Source organism: Chinchilla lanigera, unplaced genomic scaffold (genome assembly GCF_000276665.1).
Source record: "Chinchilla lanigera isolate Chin_1 unplaced genomic scaffold, ChiLan1.0 scaffold00061, whole genome shotgun sequence".
Classification (NCBI taxonomy): Eukaryota; Metazoa; Chordata; class Mammalia; order Rodentia; family Chinchillidae; genus Chinchilla; species Chinchilla lanigera.
This window is the reverse complement of record NW_004955462.1, coordinates 6,001,834-6,024,395: the sequence shown is the minus strand read 5'-3', so window position 1 is coordinate 6,024,395 and position 22,562 is coordinate 6,001,834. Positions and strand designations below refer to the sequence as shown.

The window sequence follows — 22,562 nt, the reverse complement described above, 5'->3', positions numbered from 1 at the left end:
TTGTGGTAGTGTACTGTGATAAGAGGTATGTGAAGGTGGTCTTCTCTCCCCATTCTTACCATCTCACTGTTCTTACCATGGTTGACTGTGGGCCAGATGCGGAGGGGGCTGATGTCTTCTTGTTCGAAAAAAATTAAGAAAATAGAAAAGTAAGGGAAAAAAGCTCTTTTGCTTGCTTCCTACAAAGAGAACTATTCTGAACACGTATGGGTAATTTCTTCTAGTACTTTTTAAAACTGGATTTGTTATAAAACCACTACTCCCAAAACAATGAAACCCAGACTCCCCAAATCTATTATATGTCATTATGGTGATATCACATATAAACTTGTGTCTTTTTTTTTTTTCACTTAGGAAGATAAACAGAAGTATTTTTCCCAATTACAAATGCATTAAGCTTATTTGTAAAAATTACAGTTTCTGTAGCTATAGTAAATTTGTCACCTAGCTACTCAGTCTCTTGCTAGTGGACTTTTAAGTCATTTACAGTTTTCTTTTTCCTCTTGCAAGTGACACAATAATGAACATCTTTGTTCCTAAGACCTTGCTGCACGACGTATCAGGTTATCTCATTAGGATAGAATAACAGGAGTAGAATTAATGATTCAAACTTTCAGATGCAGTCTGCAAAATTACTATACAGTGAAGTACATGACACTAATACTTGAACTCCCAGAAGCTACTTGTTGATTGTATAAGTTGGGCAGCATTTGATAGGGTTATTTTGGATTCTTTTACTCTTTTCTCTGAAGTGGTTATATACTTGAAAGGATTTTAATCAATCCCTTCAGTAAGTAACCTTTCAGTAAATTAAAGAAAATCTGACATATTTATAACTCTCTGTATACTGAGTTTTACTCCTCTTAGGGCTTTCCAAGGTAGTAGATTTTACATATGAATCTGAGCCTTCCATATTGCTAAACACATGAAATAATATTTAGACGCTTTATATTGTTCTGTACTTTGCTGTTTTATTTCATGTTTTTTAAAAGATATGTTTTCATAATCTTCTAAAGGGTCCAATTTGCAGTTTGGAAAATCTAGTATTTTACTATATAACAGAGTGCAAGTTCAGTGGGATCTGCAATACTGCTGCCCCCTCTTCCCCCTTGCCCCTTTTCTGTGGGTGGTAGAATTCCTGCAGTCTTTCATCCTGACAATGCCTGAAACCTGTGGAAGTGGTGTGCCTTGCCCACAGGCACAAGAGCTGTTAGTGACCAAGCTTCGACATGGGCATCTTGGGGGCACCATCTGAGTCTAGGATCTTGTTTAGCACCATATTCTACAGACGAGTTTGGAGCCTTTACACTAGCTTTACAAAGCTAGCTAGATGTTCTAGCTCATGTTGCCCTGGGTGGATGGGTGGGTTCTTATCCAGAAGAGAACTCAGGTCTGCAGGACATCTCAGCCACACTGGCTAAGTACAAGTTTACTGAAAACTGAGTGGACTGTAAAACCCCCCAGGGTCTGTGGCACAACTGGCAGAAGTAAACCACAAATACAGCTTTGCTCATTAAACTGGCACCTGATCCTAAATAGAGAGGCAGAGGTGGAAAGCAAATGGTTGTTAGTGGAGAGGCATCACCTTTGGCAATTCAAAGATTAATTAAAAATGTAAATCGGAGAGTTTTCGTGGGCTTTCCAAACCCAGTGGCTTTCCTTTGGTCTCTGCCTTTAACTGGCCCTCAGCACACTGTGTGGTGCATAGTGAGGAAGTGGTATGTGGCCTGTGCCTTCACACAAGAGACTTCAGTGCCTGTTGTATTCTTGAAGCACAGAGATGAGGTGTACCCTGTGCCTGGGTAAGACTTTCATTTGACTTTCTTGTGAACTTTTTCCTTTCTAAAATGATTCTGCCAGGATCAGTGTAAGATCAGTTAGCGGGTTGTAGGGAAAGCTAGCAGTGGCTTAAAGCAAATCCTTGCCTCATTTTAACTTCTTGAGAGGATGTGGTGGGTGACCAGCTGAAAACAGTATATGGGAGAAATATTTTATGTAGGATGTTTTTAGGAGGGCCTGATACAACTGATAGTTTTTAAGTGGTATGGACCCTTCCAGTGGGTACCCTAAACATCGAAGGGTTACGTTGTAATGAGCTCTCCTGGACATTTCTAATTGAAAAAGAAAATACTTCCGCTCACCAGATGAAAAGATCACTGAAATCAAAGCTAATCACTGGTAACGTTTTCTTTTCTCAAAGGACAAATTCCTTATACTATGTAAAGGAATAACTTTTCCTATTCTCAACATGATCATTTTAATTGACTGGAATTTAAAAATAGAAAGTATCTATATAGTGTTAATCTTGCCTTAAAAATTGAATTTCACATTGTATTAGGAAAACAACTGAATAGATGTTGATTTCCCTTCTTGGTTTTCAGTCACTTGGAATCTACCAGAAAGCCCTGGCTCTACTTCCTGTCGAAAACAAATGCAGTCCTTGAGGTCACTGTCAATTCAGCTGGCCCAGTGAGGCTCACCTAGGGAGCTTGCCTAGGATACCTCCGCATTACATCTTATCCTTAGTGGTTTTGGACATGGGGCAGGTGACTCTCCCTGCAGTGCTGTTTCCTTGGACCCTGCATGTGACCTTACCTGTAGGTGGCATGGTCACCTTCCTCCCCTGCCTCTCCCTTACCTGGGACTGGTCAGGACCATAGTGCTCCTACGCATGATGCTTGGCGTATTTTATTGAATGTTACTTGTTTCCTGGGTTAGCAAACAGGGAATCTCAGTGACCTTCTAAAGGTGCCAGTAAAATCCTTACTGGTACAGTCTGGGCTTATTTGCTTTCATAGTCACGATAATTTAAGATTGCAAACTTAGGTACTTTGCTGTGACTTTGCTGCCCACTGTTCTCCCCTCACATGTGTTTCCTACCCTCACCTCAGTATCGCAGGTTTTTGCAGGTAACAGTTGTGTACACTTGTGTTGAAGAATACAAGGCTGTAGTTGTCATTCACGAGAAAGTGATGGACGGAAAATTCATATTGCCTAGTTCTCTCGCATCTGTCTCTCTCTCAGTACAACCTGGATCATAGCCCAGTGTGGCATAGTGGCATTGTGCTTCTTGAGCTCTCAAGTGGAACAAAAAAGAATCAGGAGGGAGCTTCTGTTGTGCTAGGCTAATTGCCTTGTTACTGATTCAGCCTTCCAAATAAGACGGATTGTTTAATCGTGACTGTCTTGGTGATTGTTTTAGTTCAGGTTTTATTAAACTAGGAAGGAGATTTTTGATGGCAGGATTCTGAAGTGCATTTTTGGACCTCTTAACCTTTTTTTGGTCCTACATTTCTGCATTTTGGACCTTGCATGTAGTTGCATCTTGGGTTTTTTCATTAGTTATGCATCATATTTCCTTGTGTTTGAAATGGCCCCTTTTTTCCATCTTTTTCCTATAATCTGTGTGAAAGGTTAAAAACAAGGTAGCAAGTAAATTCTAAATTCAACTTTCTTTTTCTTAACAGTTTAAGTTATGTAGCAGATCTGAAAGGGAGTAAAATACTGATAGATGTCATCTCATTCATATAAGATGACTATGAATTTGACTGTCGGAATTATGGAAGTGATCTAGAATAGTGAACATTGAAAAATAATCTTCAGATTCCATGGGCTATAAATTTTAGAAGGATGACTTTTTCTGTCATCTGTTAGTGGTATGCCATCTAATTCAAGTAGTGAACTAATTCTTTGTTCTCTGAAAATCCTGAGAAAAATCATTAATTCATGTTTGGTTAACCTGTTCCAAGCTGTGCATTCATTATTTTTCTTCCCCATTTGATACTGGTGATTAAAACCAGGACCTTTTTGTTTTGGACAGGGTCTTGTTAAGTCACTAAGTTGCTGGAGTTGAACTTGCATTGCTCCTGTGGCAGCCTCCCAGAACACTTGTGATTACAGGCACACACCACCATGCCCACCTTACTTATCTAGAGTTTTCTTACAGGTCAGTTCCACTCTATTTATCTAGGTTTATGTGTACCCCACCTCCTAAGCTTGATTTCATGGCCGTGTGTAATCTTATTTTTTTTAATGTGCTTTTTTCCTTTTTTTTTTCCTCTTTGAGATAACTTCTGATTATATAGTCATGATTTCAGGTTTTTTTTGTTTGTTTTGTTTTGTTTCGCTTTTTGAGACAAGATTTCCCTGCATAGTCCAGGCTGACCTAAAACTTGCTGTGTAGCCCAGGCTGGCCTCCAAGTCACTGATCTTCCTGTGTCCTGGGATTACAGACATGCACTGTCATGTCTGGCTTCCATGGTTTCAGTTTTAAGGTCTTTGTCCATCTGCTTTGGCTGTTGCCTTTCATTAGAGTCTCTGGTGAGACTGTTGCTTTTGTCCAGTGTGCTCTCAGTGTTCCTTTTCTCTTGGTCTCCAGGTGCTCTTGCCATCCTGTCTCTAGGTCTCCCCTGGGAGTGCTTCTCCTGGATCATTCTTGCTGGACGCTAGAACTGAACCAGAGAAGCCCTGCTTTCAGTTCCTTCTGGCAGATGATGGACCTACAAATTACTTGTAACTGGATCACAAAGCAGATCTATATTTTATCTCCATATCGAATTTTGCATATCTGTTTTACTGTGATGCAAATTCAGCCTCTTATTTTTAAACCCTCCTACAAGGAAGTCCTAAATGCAGAAATATGCATTAAATTCTCTCTGACATTCTTTCCTTCTGTTATTTTAACTATTTAATGTTTTCTTTCTAAAGTAGTTAATCTGTTTTTAACTACTTAATTTGTCTGATTGGTTTCTTTTTCTCCTTGTTTTGATTGGGAGTGATAGGAATAGGGCATGTTGTATATGTGTTCTTTGTTCAAAAGAAAATTGGAAACAGTACCTTCTTTCTCCCCTACAAAGAGGTATTTTTGTTTTCTTGGAAGTGGTTTCTGTATAGCTGTACTTGGCTGCTGTAGAGGAAGTGGACCTTTTGGGCCTGAGTATGCTAAAGGATCCCAAGTAAGCGGCCCTCAGAGTTGCCCGTCTTGAGGGAGGCTGCATATTTAACCCTGCTACTTCTACAACATGGCGCTTTCTCTCCCTTAGTGGTGGAGTCAACTCCTTTTGCCACAGTTTATCAAAATTCTTTTCTGAATTTATTTGTTCGAGCCATATACTTTGTCAGAGATTCTGAACTGTGGCTGTTAACAGTAGAAGATTTAAAATTAGATACATTACTTACTCATTCTGCTTTCTGCAAATATTTATTTAAAATTGAAGGAGGACACTTTAATATGCATAAGTAGTTTTTGCTTGTTGGGAAGATAGTGCCTGCCCTCTACCAGCTTGGCCCCTGTAGAGCTGCTCCCATCACTGTGGTTTGTTTGGAATCTGAGAGATGGGGAGATGATTAACGTGCCCATTACACAGGGTATATTAGTAGATGAACACCTACTGGGGGCTCTCATGGTATTGCATATTGGAGGATACCTCAGTCTAGAAAGTATAGTTAACTATTTTTCCATTCCTGTTTGATTAACCACTTACCAGTCCACTTATTTAAAAACATGAGGACCAAAAATTGCTCCAGAGTACCCATTGGCAGGAAAGGTGCAGAACCTGCTGCCGGCTGGGCGTGCTTCCTGTGCTAGAGCTAGTAACAGGCTATTTTGTTTAGAGCAATGGCAGTAAACGTATAGCACGCATACTGCAGCGTGCTGTTATCAGTGAAATCTCTAAAAGGTTCACCATCACTGGTCTAGAGAGAAAGGTTTCAGGAAATGGGGAAAGATGGGCTGCTTACGGCCCTTGGCCCGGTTGTAAGAGAAAGGGGTTCAGCTAGAGGAACAGCCACTGCTTTCCCACAGTTGAGCTAAAGCCAGCTGCATATCCACCCCTGAGCTGGATCTCCCTGTGTTCTCCTTTGTGCATGTATCTGTGCATGATGCCATTGTCAACCATTGGTTGCCATCCTTCTGCGCTTTTTGTGTTCCACCCTGCATCGCTCTTCAGGTATATCCCATCCCTCCCTTTAAATAGCCTGTGTACCTTCAGCCTCCTTCCTACCTGCATTATGGTCATAGGGTTCTGACTGACATTTTGTCTTCTAGTCTTACCCTCCTTTGGTTTGTTTTTTCCCCAGTGTGCAGCTGTAACAGATTTCCTAAGTGTGTTTTTTTGGTCACATCTCTGCTTTCCCTCAGTAACTCCGTGGTGTCCTTAAGATAAAATCCAACTCTTACGGATTCTCTCACAGTATTTCCACTGCCTAACAGTATGTCTCAGAGGCCCTGTATACTTTTTAAAAAATTATAAGCTTTGTTGTGCTTGGTAAACTGATTCCTCTGCTTCTGTACTGTTCTCCTCCCCTTTGCCCTGGCTCTCTGAGTGTCTCTTATAAGAGTGTTAATCTCATTCTGCACTGATACTAGGAATTTCGCCTCCCAGTAAGACCACTTTAGGGCTTGGTTTTCATGTGAAGTTTGGGAAAGGACATAAATGTTTAGTCTATGGCAGTGTGTGTGTGTGTGTGTGTGTGTGTGTGTGTATACCTATCTATGTATATATGAACATATTGCAGCATGTGTACAGATACATCTGTAACATTTATATGAACACGTTTGGACATAGCTCTATTTTAAAACACCCTTTTTTCAGGGTATCTTTTTTTCCCCTTATGTTTTTCTTTATTTCACGATTAACCACTGTGCAAATATTTATTTCATGGTCTTCATTCAATTTTTCTGTCATTTCTAGCTCTGGAAGACTTGCTTGTTGGCATTGGTTCTCTTGGCTCCTGTTGGTAATGGGTTATCTCCTTGTCAGTCTTGCCATTGTGAATGGTGAAGACTTGGTCTCTCATTGATGCCTCAGGTCATTTATCTTGCTTGGTTGCTATACTATTGTCGACATTTGAAAAGATTCCTTGTAGTATTGCCTAATGCTTGCAGAATGAGAGGTTCTGGTCTGTGTTGTCTGGCATATTGGCAGCAGTCTGGCCTTAGTTTTAACAGTAGAGGTTATATTTTTTTGATTCCTCTTAAAAGTGATTTGTTTGTTTGAGACAAGCTTTTTTTTTTTTTTTTTTTGGTTTTTCTCCGGTACCGGGAACCGAACTCACGACCTTGCACTTGCCAGGCAGGCGCTTTGAGACAAGCTTTTGATGCATAGTTCCAACTGGCCCTGAACTCACAAGCCCAAGATGGCTTCTGAGTGCTGGAATTACAAATGTGTGCCACCATGCCCAGTTCAGAATGAATGTTATGTATATTAAGGAGAGAACATAAGATACAGAGAGAGCAGCTAAAGGGAACAAGGAAGGAAAGAAGAAATAGACAGTTAAGGGAGGAGAAAAAGAGTGGAAGAACAGGTTGGATAAAAAGAAAGATGGAGAATAGATGAATGTGAGTCATATGTGTGCATTTGGAGAGATGCACATAAATCCAGACACTGAACCCAGTGCTGGTACAGGGACACAGGCAGCTGACAGAGTAACAATAGAAAATAACCAAATCTAAGTGTGTTATGAAAATCAAAAGAATAAACTTGAAATCAGCAGAAGTAGAAGCAGTAGCTTCAGAATTAGCAAGAATTGCACTAACATCAGTTTGCTGCCACGGCAACAGTGGGAATTGTTATAAATAGGGTGCTGATGCGGGCTGCTAGGGGTTGAGGCTTATCTGGCAGCAGCTTCCTATACCAAACCAGTGAGGCAGATTTTTAGTCTTACTAACACTAGCAAATGGAGATAATCATGGATTTTCAAGGCAGTGGAACAATAGTAACTGAAGGGAGCCAGTCTGATTTAAAATTTCAGATTTTTAACCATGTTAAATATTTGTCTGATGATAGGATATAAACAGACTTAGGAATACTGTTATGGTTTGTGTCTAGATGCCTCTTCCTCTAGCCTCATGCCATCATGGGATGGGCTTCTAGAGTTTGTGACTGATTCATGGTCCAATGCTGGGATTATAGGTGTGAGTGCTACACCTGCCCCAGGGCGGGTAGTTTGCATAGTTCCAACTGGTCCTGAACTCACAAGCCCAAGATGGCTTCTGAGTGCTGGAATTACAAGTGTGTACCACCATGCCCGGTTCAGAATGAATGTTATGTATATTAAGGAGAGAACATTAGATACAGAGAGAGCAGCTAAAGGGAACAAGGAAGGAAAGAAGAAATAGACAGTTAAGGGAAGAGAAAAGGAGTGGAAGAGCAGGTTGGATAAAAAGAAAGAATATAAGGGGAGGGAAAGAGGCTTGCCCCTGCTGCCTCTTCCTTTTTGCTCTTGCTGCTTTTCTTGTTTTTGGCTGCCATGAACTGTTGTCCTCTGCCATGTGCTACTCTGCCTTGGAGCCAGCTGAGTCTGGACTGAAACCTCCATGAACTGTGAGCTAAATAAACTTTTTCTTCCTTAATTTTGGGCAAGAAAAGTAATCAAGACAAATACCTTCTGAGGTTAACCCTCATATTGTCAGCTAATCACAGTTAGCCTCTAGATTGAAGTTCTCTGTCTGTCTGTCCGTCCGTTCACCCTAGTTGCTGAGATAGAATACCCAGTGTCCAAAGTTAAGATAGGAAAGGTTTATTTAGCTCACAGTTTCAGAGGTTTCAGTCCATACTAAGCTGGCTCTAAAGTAAGATGGTGTGACAGACAGCAGGCATCATAGAGGAGAAACAGCTTGCAGGTAGAAGGTAGTAAAGCAACAAGGGACAGTCACAGCTCTTTCTATCTCTTATACCTTATCCAGGCTACTTATGGTGGGTAGCACTGACACTCTTAATTCTAGTGCCCTTGTGCATAACATTGCAGCATAAATCAATTCCAGTGTCACACACTCTGGATCCAGCCACCTCTGCCACCTCTGATTTCCCTTTCCTGTCCTGTCCTGACCTGTCCTGTCCTGTCCTCTTTACTTTTTTTTGTTTTCTTTTTGTTTTGAGACAGGGTCTCACTGTGTAGTGTAGTGAGGCTGACCTCAAACCCCGCGGTCTTCCTGCCTCGGCTTCGCAAGTACCAGGATTGCAAGAATGTACCACTGTGCCTGGTGAAGTTGCTGTTTTATCATGAAGCCCTAAAAGCTATGAAGGAATCACAGAATCCTTGAATCCTATGGACTCTGTTCACTGACATGTTTAGACCTAAATGGGCAACCTCTCCCTTTGGATGACTTGCTGAAACAACAGTGATGATTATAAGATCGACAGTGCAGAGAAGGGATGTATTGGTGTTGTGCAGATTATTTCTGTACAGTGTACTGTAGGCCCTGCTTTACTTTTCTCTTTGCCTCTTACTACTTTTCCAGATTATTAGTGATAGATAACGTCTCCAGCTTTTTCTTGACGTTATTTTATTATTTGCATCTTTTATAAAACTGAGTAAAATTGGTACTGGTTTAAAAGCTGAGATGAGCAGTTGTGGGCCATTGTTATTATGACATCTGTGGCTGTGACAGAAGAGTATTAGGCTGCCTGACACAGGATGATACTGCTAAATTACACTGTTGAACAAACATGGTATTCATTTTATATTAGAATAAAGGGATCACGTATATACCCTTTGCTCAGCTGAAACATGAACGACAGTAATGTGAGGTGATCAATTATCACCTCAAAGTGTGGCAGTAACCCTTTGAGCAGCTATGCTGTTGACCCTGTCTTAAATAAGTATTAAAGAAGGATTAGCTGAAACACTACTTCTGAGTATTAGATGGAAGTCACTTCAATGAATTCTCTAGCCTTCCTTAAAATTGCCTGTCTTTCTAAGGTACTGCTGTCTCAGAGGCTGGTTCATGGCCCTTATTCTTCTAAGAGGTTGGAAAATTCTATGTTAGAATGAAACACTAAAGTTGTAAACATCAGTTTCAAGCCAGTGCTCTTTAGAGAACAGAAACTGTAATGCAGATTAACACAGACTGTATTCTAAGTTTAGCATATGTGTAGTGAGAGCACTGTTTCTCTAGCACTGTGGCATCTTGCTTTTTTAATAGCCATTGTTTATATGGCACATCTTGCATGGCAGACATCTTCCTTTTGCTTTATACTGTATATGTAACTTCCAATCTTTTCAGCAGTCTTCTTAAGTTAGATGTTAGCCCTCTTTACAAATACGGAAAATCAGACTGGGAATAGTATCACTGTTTGCCTGAGACCGTAGAGTTAATAGATAAATTCAAATCTAGGTGTTATTTTTACTCTACCATGAGAGATCACTTTCAGCTTTATGAATGTGGCTTATAGATTTTATAGTCACCTTTGATGCTTTTCTCTTTTCTCCACTGAGAAAAGAGAAATTCATACTTTGAATTCAGAAGAATTTTCTAGTAAAACCAGAGTTAGTCTGTTTCGTTTACTTTTGTTCACTCAATATGTAGAACTCAGTACTTCACAGCACCTATGGATTCTTAATGATTATTTAATGAATTATTTAATAAAGAATGAAAACCATAGCAGGTTCTATGGCTTGAGAGCCTGCCAGTACTGCTGTAGTAAAATGCTACTCTAGTCCATCAGAATATAATTACAAAGGTAAATACGTGATCAAATAGTATGCCTTTAAAAGTCAGTTAAGTGTGTTTTGTGTATGAATTAACTTTAGCACTTTGAGAATCTAGTTGGACTCCTATGACCATGAAGAGGAAAGTTGCTTACCCGGTGTTGATTACTACTATGAAATAGTCTTTTGATATCAACAGGATTTAATATAATACCTAGTATATAGTAGGATTCAGTGCATGTTCGTTCCACTTAATTAAACTTAATTGAATAGCCTTGCTAGGAGGAAAGAAAACCCAAATGAATGGTATTATTTTTGGCTCTTAGAAAGAATCCATGGTTCTGCTTTAGCTCTAGTATTTTGTCTTACCCCTGTCTCAAAGAGTTGAGTCAGGTATTTTATTTATCCTCACTCAGCAGTTGATCCTGTGTTCTGTGTCTCACCGTGCAACTTACCTCCCCAACCTGGGGAGGCATCTGTGTAGAATACTCCATGTCTCACACGTTTGTGACCTCCCAGAGGTTGGCCAAGAGCTGCTCTGCCTAAGGGCAGACTTGGTAGCTTCCCTATGGTGTCACTACCTTGCTCATCTCTGCAGGTCTGTTTTAGGGGATGGAAATACTCCTGGGTCGCTTTAGGCTTCCAGGAAGGCAGGAGTTCTGCTTAAATGTCTCAAGGTGGTGCTCTATGGAAACTTTGTAGCTATTACGTCTTCTTCCAGGTAAGTTAACATGTGAGGTGCTTTAAGAGCTTACTGGGAGCAGGTGGGAAGTCAAAGGTGTCAGTGCTTTGGGACCACAGGGCAGGCAGGAAGTTCTAGGGCTATATGAAATTCCAGGAGAAGTTTGCAAGGTGTAAGGTTGGTTTAGAGGTGGATTGAGGGAGGATAAAATGAACAGTTAGTGTTTAATTTTTTACTTTGAAAACAGGTGTAATGCTGTTATTCATAGTTGACTTTCACAAAGTGGTTAGCATTCTTTAGCTGTGAAGTTCACTTATAATCTCTGATTTTTAAACTCAGTATTCCATGTGAGTATGAGAGGGCACACCTATAATCCGGGCTGTGTGAACCTGAGTCAAGAGGATCACTGTGAGTTTGAGGCCAGCCTGGACTGCTTAGCTAGATCCTGTCTCAAAAAAAAATCCCCTCAGTATTCCACAGATCTCTTCACTTTGTTATTTGGAAACATGCTGTAGCTCAGCTGATGCCACTGCACTCTTGTGACTTTATCGGCTCATACATGTTGAGGGTACCATTTTTTTCTTGACTGCAGTGAGGGGATTGTTTTTCTTTGTTTGAAGTAGCAGTTTTGTCGTGCTTAAATCCAGACTGTAAAGTTTTTATGAGAATATTGTCTTTCCCCATTTTTAGTTCCCTGAAAAGTTGGCATTACCATAGCAAAGCATATGTTATAATAATCACAGTTCACCTCAAGATCTGGGGCTGCTCTCAGACTTGAACCAGTAGGAACCACCTGGCAGTTCTGCATTACTTTGTACTTCACTTTTATGAACATTAGATTGTTTCTGCATAAGCCGGGCTGTGTGAATGGGCCACTGTATTAGCCTGTTTTTCACTACTGTAATGAAGTACCTGAGACAGACTGCTTTATGAAGAAAAGAGATTTATTTTGGCAAACAGTTTCAGTACAAGGTCTAGGGACCACATCTGGTGATGTCCTCCTTATTGGCAGAAACAGGGAGGATGTATAGGTATCTCTTCTGATCTCACTTTCTCTTTTTACAATGCCACCAGGATTCAGAGGGGCTCCCTCTGATAGGTCTATCTAATGCTAATCACTTGAAGGCACATAGCTGAATTAAGTTTCTGCTCCCATAATACTTCAAAATGAGGATGACATTTCAACACAGGAAAGCTTGGGAGACTCACACAAACCACATCCAAACCATAGACCCACTTTCATGTTATAGATATCCAGAGAGATCAGTTCTCTGGTTTGTTGTAGCTTGCACCTAACATTGAGTTTCACAACTTTGTTTTTTGCCACTATGGAGTATAAATCTCCATATATAACTGCCAGGTGGTTCCTACTGGCATATAAGTTCTACATTAGGACTGGAGAAAAGTGCAAACTAGCACAAAATTTGTTTCTAAGTAGTGTACAGGAAGCTCGTAAAAATGGTATTTCCTAAGGTGTATAAACATCTGAACATGCTTTAAAATAATAACTAGCCGATGACCTCAGAAGAGTTCCTCAATTGCCCTTGTGTTCAGAAGCAGAGAATTCCTTATTTTTCTTTGTTTGGAAACTTGGTTATCTCATCTAGAGTCTAGGTCCTGCAAACTTCAGGGAGAAATTGAGGAATATTATTTGTTTTGTGAACTCAGCTTTTAGGACTTCCGTTTTCCCTCAGCATCAGCTTGTGCAGGTCCTGTCCTTCTGGGACAGCCAGGATGTGTGGCAAGGTGTAGCCTAGCAGGGACAGTGGGAAAAGCTCTGGGCTTGAGCCAGAGGCCAGAGTTTTGGTCCAAGTCTTGTTATCATCCAGCTGGACACTTAACCTTACTCACCCTCACTCACCTCATCTGTGGCTGTCACATCAGACCTCAATATTGAAGTGCTGTGTAACCCTGCATGGCTTGTTCTGTGGCGCTGAATCACATAGAGGCAGTACTTGGTTGTCATCCATCAGGAAGCCATCTATGACATGGTGAGCATTATGGTCATAGTGCAATTGTGATGTGGCTTTGAAACATGGAGTGACAGGTTTGTCTGTGTATTGTACTTTCATAAGAAAAATGTGAAGCAGACATTCCTACTGTTTTGTTTCCTCATAGAAGGAAAAGCAGGCACCCTCTCCTTTTCTGTTGGCCCTGCTAAAAGTGAGAAGAAAGACTCACAGCCGCAGTGGTTGCCTGTGAAGTGCTTCCTGCAGAGGTCCCCCAACCCTGATGTTTTGCTCATGAGCTCCTAGGGCAGGTGCATAGTGCTTGTAGGAGACTTACCTCGGTGGCTACCTGTGAGTTTCCACTGATGTCAGTAAAGGGTCCAATAGCCACAGCCTAGAGAGAACTGGAGCATCTCTTGGGAATACTAGTAAAAGTGTGCTCAATGAAGAAAGTGTAGAAAACACAGAAAAGCAAAATAAAACCCTAATTGCATTATTCAGAAGTAACCAAATATTGGTGTATATTCCTTTGGCTAGGTTTTCTGTGCTTATATCCATATCCCAAAGTGATGAAACACTGCTTTCTTCACCTAATGACATGTAGAATCTGTCAATAAAATACTCTTCACATGATATTATTTAACAGATGCCCAATTATTGGAAAGCCTCTCTTGGGATCTGTGATGTCTCTTGTCTTAGCAATTTTGAGGACTAGTGAAGGTTATGGTAAAAAATACAAATCTTCAGATAGCCAGGACTTTGCCCTCTAGAACATTTTGGGTTTAGGAACAGGATCTCAACTCTGAGAAGTACCAGTGTATATTTGACTTCAAACAGGAAAGCTTGTTCTGCAAGCCCCTACGAATACATTGTAATGACAGAAATGAGTCATAATAAAAACTAGTTTGATGGGTGAGTCAGAGTTAGGTGCTAGAAACAACGTAGGGATTGTAGTGCTAACATTGTCCTCAGGACAGAGGTCTTGCTGTTGCCCCATGAACATGTAGGCATCAGATACACATTCTGCTTCACTTGATGCTTGTCTGTTAGGGAGGGCCGCAGTGTGCGGTTATAAGGCTCTGGAGGTAACAGCATCAATTCTGCCTAGCATTATATGCCCTCTACCTATCTCTCAAAAATTAGTAGCATATTTGTTATTTAACTGTTTTCTTCTACTTCCTCTTCCCCTCTTCCTCCTATTACTGGGTGTTGAACCTGTGGTCTTCAAACAGAACTGCATCCCCAGTCCTTTTATTGTTTTATTTTATTTTTTATTATGTATTTATTTATTTATTTTATTATTTTACTTTATTTTAGCTCCCGCTCCTACCTCTTTCCTTCCTTCTCTCCTTTCTTTTTTCTTCTTCTTTAATAGTGGGATCATAATTAAGCAGGAAACCCTCTCTCTAAGAGTCATTTTTACCAGGAAATTTCTGATCTAACTTTATCTAATTCAAATGGAAGAAAATTTTAAAAATTCTCTCTTCTCTTCTGCTTGCATCAAACTCCTTATTTCATTTGTAGAATTCATTGTAACTTAATAGAAGTTATTTAATATCAGAAAGACCAGGTAATTGCTGTAGCTTGTGTTTAAGATTTAATAGATTTTTCTTTAATCAAGAACCCAGTGAGTGGTTAGTAACTGTGCTCCAGAAATGATCAAAGGATGTGGGAAAACATGCTTTATGTCGAGGTTTGCTGAGGATAAGTCTGTGTGGATAAGTGACTCAGTGTCCTCTAGAGATGATATTCCTTGGCTTCCTTTCCTTTTATCTTCAATTTGATTAGCTGTTAAAGATAGGATGGGCACCATCTGTTTTTATCGGTGTTGATCAGATTTCTTCGTATATCTGTTGAACATTTCTCTGTATATTCATTGAAATAATTTATCTTATACAGTTTTCATTCTAATCCCATAAGCAGTTTGGAAGATCATTCTGACCTCAGTAATTTTTATCTTCTATCTTTCCTCCCCACCTCAGTTTTCTTTGTTTGCTTCACCATTTGTTTCCTATGGAATTAGTTTGGGTATTTGTTTTTAATAAACTGGAAAAAGCTCTTCTGTGTTGGGATTCTTGGTGTTTATACTGTATTGACCAACTTCCGATGCTTGGAGGGAGATTGTTCTGAAGCAGGTTCTTCAAAACCAAGTGCGTGGATGGCAGAACAAGGACTGGTTCCCAGGAAGTAGGATCTCGTTCAAGGGGGCCTGGTGCTGCCAGATGAACTGATTCAGTAGAGGAGCTGGAAATAGGTGTTTTTCTTTTGTGGTTTTCTTTTGAAAATTCTTGATTTTTATGTTGGCTTTTTTTTTTTTTAAGTTTAGGTCAAACAGAATGTGGCCCAGATTAGGCCCACAAATGGTCTATATACAGTGTTTGCTCTAAGTCAAAGTGTAAATTTTGCCTTTCAGGATCTTCTTCACTAAGTGGAATGTGCAGGTCTTAATTCAGCATAACTAGTTGAGATACACTATTTTAATCATCTTTGATTAGGAACTACCACTTACGTAACTGTACAGTTCAGGTGCTGATAATTGTCATGTTATTTTCTGGTTTTTTGGGTACAAAGCACACTTTTCAAAAGAAAATGGAGTTTTAGGCCAACAGAGCTCTAATCAAGCCTCTAATTTTTATGTATGTATGTCTTTTTCAGATTTCTAAATAGCAGTGTTCTCAGTTGAACCAAAAGAATCTATTAATATAGTAACTGTAGGTTGCCAGAATTTTAGAATGTCTTAGCAACTTGAGGTTGAAAAAATTGAAAATTAATCTTGGCTCTCTGATTACTGGACAATAATTCATATAATTTCTTTTCTTTCTTTAAAAGATTTGAACATGGAATTCAATCCTTCAGATCATCCTCGGGCCAGCACAATATTCCTCAGTAAATCTCAGACGGACGGTAGGTTACTAATTTATTGTATCTTTTAAACAACAAAAAAAGTTCATGTTGATAGTGTAAGTCTTGATTTTCTACTAGATTTGATTTTCAATGTGGAACAGAATGTCCTTTAATGAACCTAAGTATATTGTTCCTTGGAGGATCCCTTTGGGTTTTTTTTTTCTTTTGTTAAATTTTTAGAATTTCACAGTTGAAGCAAGTATTTTGCCATTTACCTAGGTTATAGAGATCTTCATACAATATAGGAGGAGTTTCTGTTCTGAGAGTCAGAAACTTCCCTTTAATAATTTGTAGTTGGATCAATTTTCAAAAGATAATTGTTTATTAAAAAAAGAAGGAAAAATAAGCCTTATGTAAAAGCATCATTAACAATCTCTTTTGTATCCTTGAGAGCTGACTGGAGAGCCATTTGTTATAGGAGAAATAAAATAAAACTTCCATAAAAATCACAGATCTTTTTGGTAGGATACCTATTGAAAAGTATGGCATATACGATGACCATAATGTTATTTTATGACATAGGAGTCCTTTAGATTCTATTCTTGACTCAGCAAATTGCTTAACTCCAATAAAGATCCTAAAGTAATCTTCTTGAGAAGATAGCCAAACATGTTTTAAGACAGTATGCTTATATATAAGAATTAATAACTCCTCAGTAATGGTTAGGTAACAGTTTCAGTAAGGTTTAATATTGGTGATCTTTAAGCAGGCTGCTTACTTCATTTCCAAATATTGTGTTGAAAATACTTGCAAGATAAAGAATAAATCAGGTAGGTATACCGTACTTGCAAAGTAAGTTTTGAATTGGCATCAAAATCTTCCCCACCTCCCTGCCTCTCAAAAAACATGTGTCATTTTTCCCTAATGAAATAGGAAGTCATTGGGAAGGGTAGGTTATTGCCAGGGAAGGAAGGTAACAGTGAGGATGCAGGCTTGGACAATGAAAAATGAGAGTCACAGACTATTCTTTGTAGACATGTAAAGAGCTTGGTGCTGTGAAAGCAAGCTGAAAGGCTGCTTGCTTTCACATTTGGTTCTTGCTTACTGTGAAGTCAGGGACAGACGAACATCATTCTTAAAAATGTTTTTCCAGTATTTTCACAAAACATTTCAGAGGCTTTTTGTGAGTAACACATACCTTGATTGTCCTGGTGAAAGGAAATGACCTAACAGATGAAAAATAGCTCCAGAAATAGCTCAGGAACATATACCCTCCCCCTCCTGTTTCCTCTACGTCACATTCCCCTTCCTTGACTGGAGTATTAGGGCTTTAATCACTCTGAAGTTTGTTTATTGCTTCAGTCTAAAAATGCTAGATCTCCCTACTTAACATGTAAACGTACTTAAGCCTCACAGGTTGCAACCAAAAGAAAAAAGTAACCAACACCCTCTTCTTCTAGTCCTCCTAGGATTGATTGCTCCTGCTTTCTGTTCAGCGACAGCTCCCACACCATCTCTGCTGTTTCTCTCCCATCCACTCCTCTACTAGACCCTTCCCCAGGGTGTGGGGAGTGAAGCTATCCCAGGCATTTCCTTACAGCAACTGTGGAGCGCTCCTGTGCTGCCACAATTGGTTGAAGCTTCTTAAAACTCCCACTTTTGGCTTCCTATCTTCAAACAGGCCAATTTGCTGAAAACAAGTCCATCTAATAAATAATTATTTTACCCATAATTAGAGGACTAGAGCAGATGTCAGTTCTGTTTCTCATCCATCCCATTTATTAATTGGAAAAAAATCTTGTCATCTGAGACGGTAAGGTCCACAGCACCTGTTAGGTTTTTTTCTTTTGAATATGGTGACTTCTCTTTCAGGTTGATGTGCTCCTTCTGTGGCTAGCATCAAGTGCTGAGATAGGAAGCCATTGTTGGGTGCTGGTGGTTGTATTAGGGCAGCTGCTTTTTGTACCAGTTATATAGCTCTCTGGTGTTTGTGGCTTGCTCTCCTCTGCAGCCTCACCCTCTTTCTGTCCCCCACCATGACCCCCTACTTGCCTAACAGACAAGCTCTGTGAGGGTCATTAAAGTGTCTTGCTTGTTAAATTCCTTTTCTCTGTGGATATCAAAGAGCTTAAGGTCTTTTTGTGCTTGTTCACAAGGAGATTGGAAATCTCAGGAAAGCTGACTGGTAATAGAATGTGTACTGATTACACCTCTCCAGCTGGCTGAAGTTGAGTGTTTTACTTAAATACAGCATGACTGTTACCTGTCATTTCTTTGCACAAATGATACGTCATTGCATATTTCTTTTGTAAAAGAGCCATTCAACAGAGAAGGGACCAAAGGTTCTTCATGGGGTTGAAGAAATTGCTGAGTGAGAGAGAAAGTAGTTTACTTGACCGGCTTCTTTTTTGGTGTGCAGTTGTTCTTGCTTGTGGGGGAGAACTGCATGTAGTTCCTGATGGCTGTTCCTTGTGTTTATCCATTTTAATTTATTGTTTTCAAAGTTAGAACTCCAGGTCCATCTGGATGTGCTTATTTTTATGGTTTGTAAATGAAGTACATCTCTGTTTATCCACTAAATTATATGTTTGCTTCCTCATTTTGAAAACTTAGAGGAAAATGGAATACAAGGTTGAAGGCAGCGTTGTGATCCATCCTAGTAGACATGCATGATATTGTGACAGTCTCTGATTATTTGTTTCATGCTGCAATTTCACTCTCTCTCACCTTTTCTAACTTTATTAAAAGGAGTAATATATATTTTGGAGGCAGGAGGATATAGGCAACAGGTATGCACTTCCCTCACTCAGGTCTGAACTGGATATGAACCTCTTGCTGCCAGTGCAGCTCTCCTCTCTGCCATCATCCTGGAGGCATAGTGGCCAGGCTCTCTGGGCTAAACCAAGCCCTATGATTTAAATGGACAAGGCAGTCCTCTTTGGATGCTGTTCTTTACTTTTCTTCTGAGCACTACCTACTCCATTGTCTGATTTCCTGGACATCCCTTTTGATAAAGCTGTTTACACCGTATAATCTCAGCTAAATCAGTTAGACCTGGAAAGTCCGTTTTTCTTTTAGTATTCTTTTTACTGTATCCTCCTGATATTGCTGCCCCCAGATCCAATAGTCAGTTACTCAGTGTATGCATCTCAGAGCAGAAGTTGGTGGTGGTGATTGGCCCCACTGGGGTATAGCTGGATGCCCTCCACCACAGCCAGTACATGCTATCTATGGAAGGTAGATTCTCATTTGTTCAGCTGGAGGCATGTGTCTTTGTTGCTCATCTCTTTGTCTTAGTGCAGAGTTCTCTTTTGTGTGGCCCGCAACACCTCACACCAGAAGGCGGGGTCTGACCAGGAGAAGGGATGGACATCAGGCTGAGAGTGGATGGCAGGTCTGATGCTGCTCTGTCCTCACTGATCTTTCCCTGTCCATATTTCCTTCATATAGAGAAGCCTTCTACCCTCTGTTTAAGGGTTGCTACCACATACTTTGCAGCAAACTAGGAAGAGATTAGGTTCTAATTCTGTCAGCCAACATTTCACAGTACCCCTTCATGACAATATACACAGCACTTAAGACTCTCACCTAAAAATCTGATGAGGCCTCACCTCCTCCATGGACTTAGAATAGTTGCACCTTAAGCATGCTGAATATGATCATGAATCTGTAGAAGCTATGTAAATGAGTATTTAATTTCAGAATGGTGCAGGAGCATTAACTGCGTTTATAAAAGCAGTGGAGAAAATTAGCTATAAGTGAAGTCATGTCAAAATGCTTCCTAAAAATAAAAAATTGTGTCAGAAGTGGGAAAAGTAAAGCATAATCCATACAGCAAAAAATTAAAACATATTTTAAAGGATTAATGTACAACCAGTTAAAACGCCAACACACTAACAGAAAAATGGATATGTATTTATATTGGCATGTTCATGTGTGAATACGTGTTTATTTGCATATATTTATAAATATGCCCATATGCAAAAGTGCACATAATACATCTGTGTAAGTATGCACAGAGAAAAGACTAAGGACATACACTATACTATTAATAATGATTGTATCTAGATTGTTATGTATTACTGTTCTCTTTATAGACTGTTTTCCAAGTTTTAATTTTTCTTTGTAGTTGTGTTTTCTTCCTCACACGACTCTGTATTTTCCAAGTTTTCTGTGCAACCTTGCATTCATTTCTTTAATAATCAGCAATAGTTTAAAAGAATCCTATATAGTTGAAGTTTCTGTGCATTTGAAGAAATCCTTTGGCCCTAGGTATTCTCTCTGAGGAGCAGAAAACATTCAAAGTTGTTGAGCAACCTAGATGGATACTTCTTTTTCAAACAGTTTTCTTCTGTGTCTTGTGTCTGCCTCCTATTACCTATCCTACAGTTTTCTCTGATTGATCTGTCCTGGACATCTTTGAAAAATTTCCTGTCTTTTCCTTGTTGTTTCATCTGCCTTATCTAGATTTCTGTTTGAGTGCACAGAATGTTCTGTGCACTCAGGCAGGCATTTTTGAGCTCCTTTCCTGCAGCGCAGGAGACCTGCTTCCCAGGAGTGACCTCACCAGGATACCTTCTTGCTCAGAGCTTGGAAGTGTGGGTGACATTCAGCCACAGTGCACTGTGTCCTTGTCATTGTGTTCATGACATCCCTGTCAGTTAGGAGCCCAGCGAGACAAGAACTTTGGTGTGCACACCAGATGGGCTCAGCACTTGTATTTGAATTAAGTCAATGATTGAATCCACTGCAGTATTGAAACCTACAGGAATTGTGTGATAATTTTACTATAAGAAAAAATTATGAACTTTTAATTTGATTTCAGAGCTTGATCTTTGACATCCACAGGAAGGAAATAAGACCTTTGTTTTGAACCAGGCTTTTGTAATGTACATTGGCTATGCTATCTTAGCAATCAGTTATCCTTATCTCCAAAGAAAATGCTATTTAATTCCTTATGTAAGAGAAGCCTCCCACTTGAATGACCTTACCAGTGTTCCACATCCAGAGTAATCAATAAGCTGAGTAATCTGTCTTTGTAGAATAGCTTAGCTCTATTCATATCCTTGTAATTCTCAATCTGTTTTTAAGTGGAACACATTTCATGCCAATTCCAGGGGCCCCAGCATCCTTGATGCTGGTCCTGGAGGTGGAAGGAATTAGAAAAGGATCAGCAATCCATTCCCTCTTGTCCCTGTCCTTCTGCTCCCTCTTGTAGCCACTCGCTGTGTGCCCCTAGCCACTCTCTGTGTGTCCCTCCACGGGCTGCTTCCTTATTTCCAGAAGGAATTTAGATTAAGGTGATAGCTTCAGACCTCCTTAGTCCAGTCCTGATATTCTGTGGCTGAGTGATGGTTGACACTTGCTGTGGGAAGTCTGTTTTAGAAATGAAAGAGAAGATTTTAATGTCCATCTATAAAAGAGATTAGCTGAAGTTATGTTTAGATTTTTAACAGATCCTCTTTAGAAATTAGGCACTAGATTTTTCTAGAAAGTTGTAAGACTGAAGACACTTTAGTTTTAAAAGGCTGAAAAAAACTCTTACTTCTGTGATATTGTGGCCAGACAGTACCCCATGGCGTCTAACATGAGATTTTCTCTCAGATTGCAGTGCTGCCATTTACTTCTCATTTTGCCATTTTGTCTGGAGAAGACTTATAATGCATTTTTAATGGTAGTGTTAATAGTAGTGCTTTTACTGATTTTTACATGGCTTATTTTTAAAGCCTCTACATTCTGTTTAGAGTCATTATATAGTATTGCCATAGCTAATTAAAAATCCTCTCAACAAACTATCGTAGATTGAATAAAAGGAAGTCACTATTACTTTTCTTAAGACGAGATCTATGATCCAAAACAATTTATTATTTGTTTTTCCTAACAAAGCAAAATACAGCTATTAATGCATTTAATTATGTAGGAATTTTGAGAACTCCAGAAATTTTAATATTCAGTAACCAACCACTTTGAGATCTTAAAAATGATTAAAGCCAGCTCTTAATAATGAGTTGATGTATTGCTTTCATCATTACATAAACCATAATAACTAAAACATTTTGTGTTTCAGAGCTGGTTAATGTCCTGAATAGCATCAAATTTGTTTGAAAAATATATTTAGATTTGGGTAATTTTGTCTGTCTTTATTAGTGATACATCACTGTAAAAGAGTCATTCCTCTCTTGATAGTGTCTTACTTAGTCCTGCTCTGGCTAGCTTAGGGGAAGAGAAATACTAAATTTTTAGTGTACCTGTATACCTCAGATATTTCTTGAGTAATTGGAGCTAGGAGTTGAAAGCTACTAGAAACTAAGGCATCACCTATATGCTTCTCAGCATGGCAGCTGTTTTGGAGTCCATACAACCACCATCAGGTTTGATGATTCAGTTGTGGGAATCATGGAACCTGAAATATTGTCATACCATGTCTGTGACTTACTATAATAAAAAGAAATAAAGTAAAATCAGTCCAAGGAGGGGCTGGGGATTTAGCTCAGCGGCAAAGCGCCTGCCTGGCAAGTGCAAGGTCATGAGTTCGGTTCCCGGTACCGGAGAAAAACCAAAAAAAACAAACAAAACAAAAACAAAAGTGAAAGAAGGAAAGAATAAAAGAAGGAGAAAGAAAAAGAATGCTTGCCAGATCAAAAACATTTACCTAT

At 39.5% G+C, this 22,562-nt stretch overlaps 1 protein-coding gene across 1 annotated transcript in view; it reads left to right on the top strand.

The window, feature by feature from the left end:
* Ccny (cyclin Y) overlaps positions 1-22,562 on the top strand; it is a gene marked incomplete at its 5' end in the record, with an annotated part of 151,019 nt that overhangs the window by 63,915 nt on the left and 64,542 nt on the right. The window contains 1 exon segment of the mRNA XM_005398158.2: positions 15,892-15,966. Within this exon segment, the coding sequence (XP_005398215.1) occupies positions 15,892-15,966 (75 nt within the window).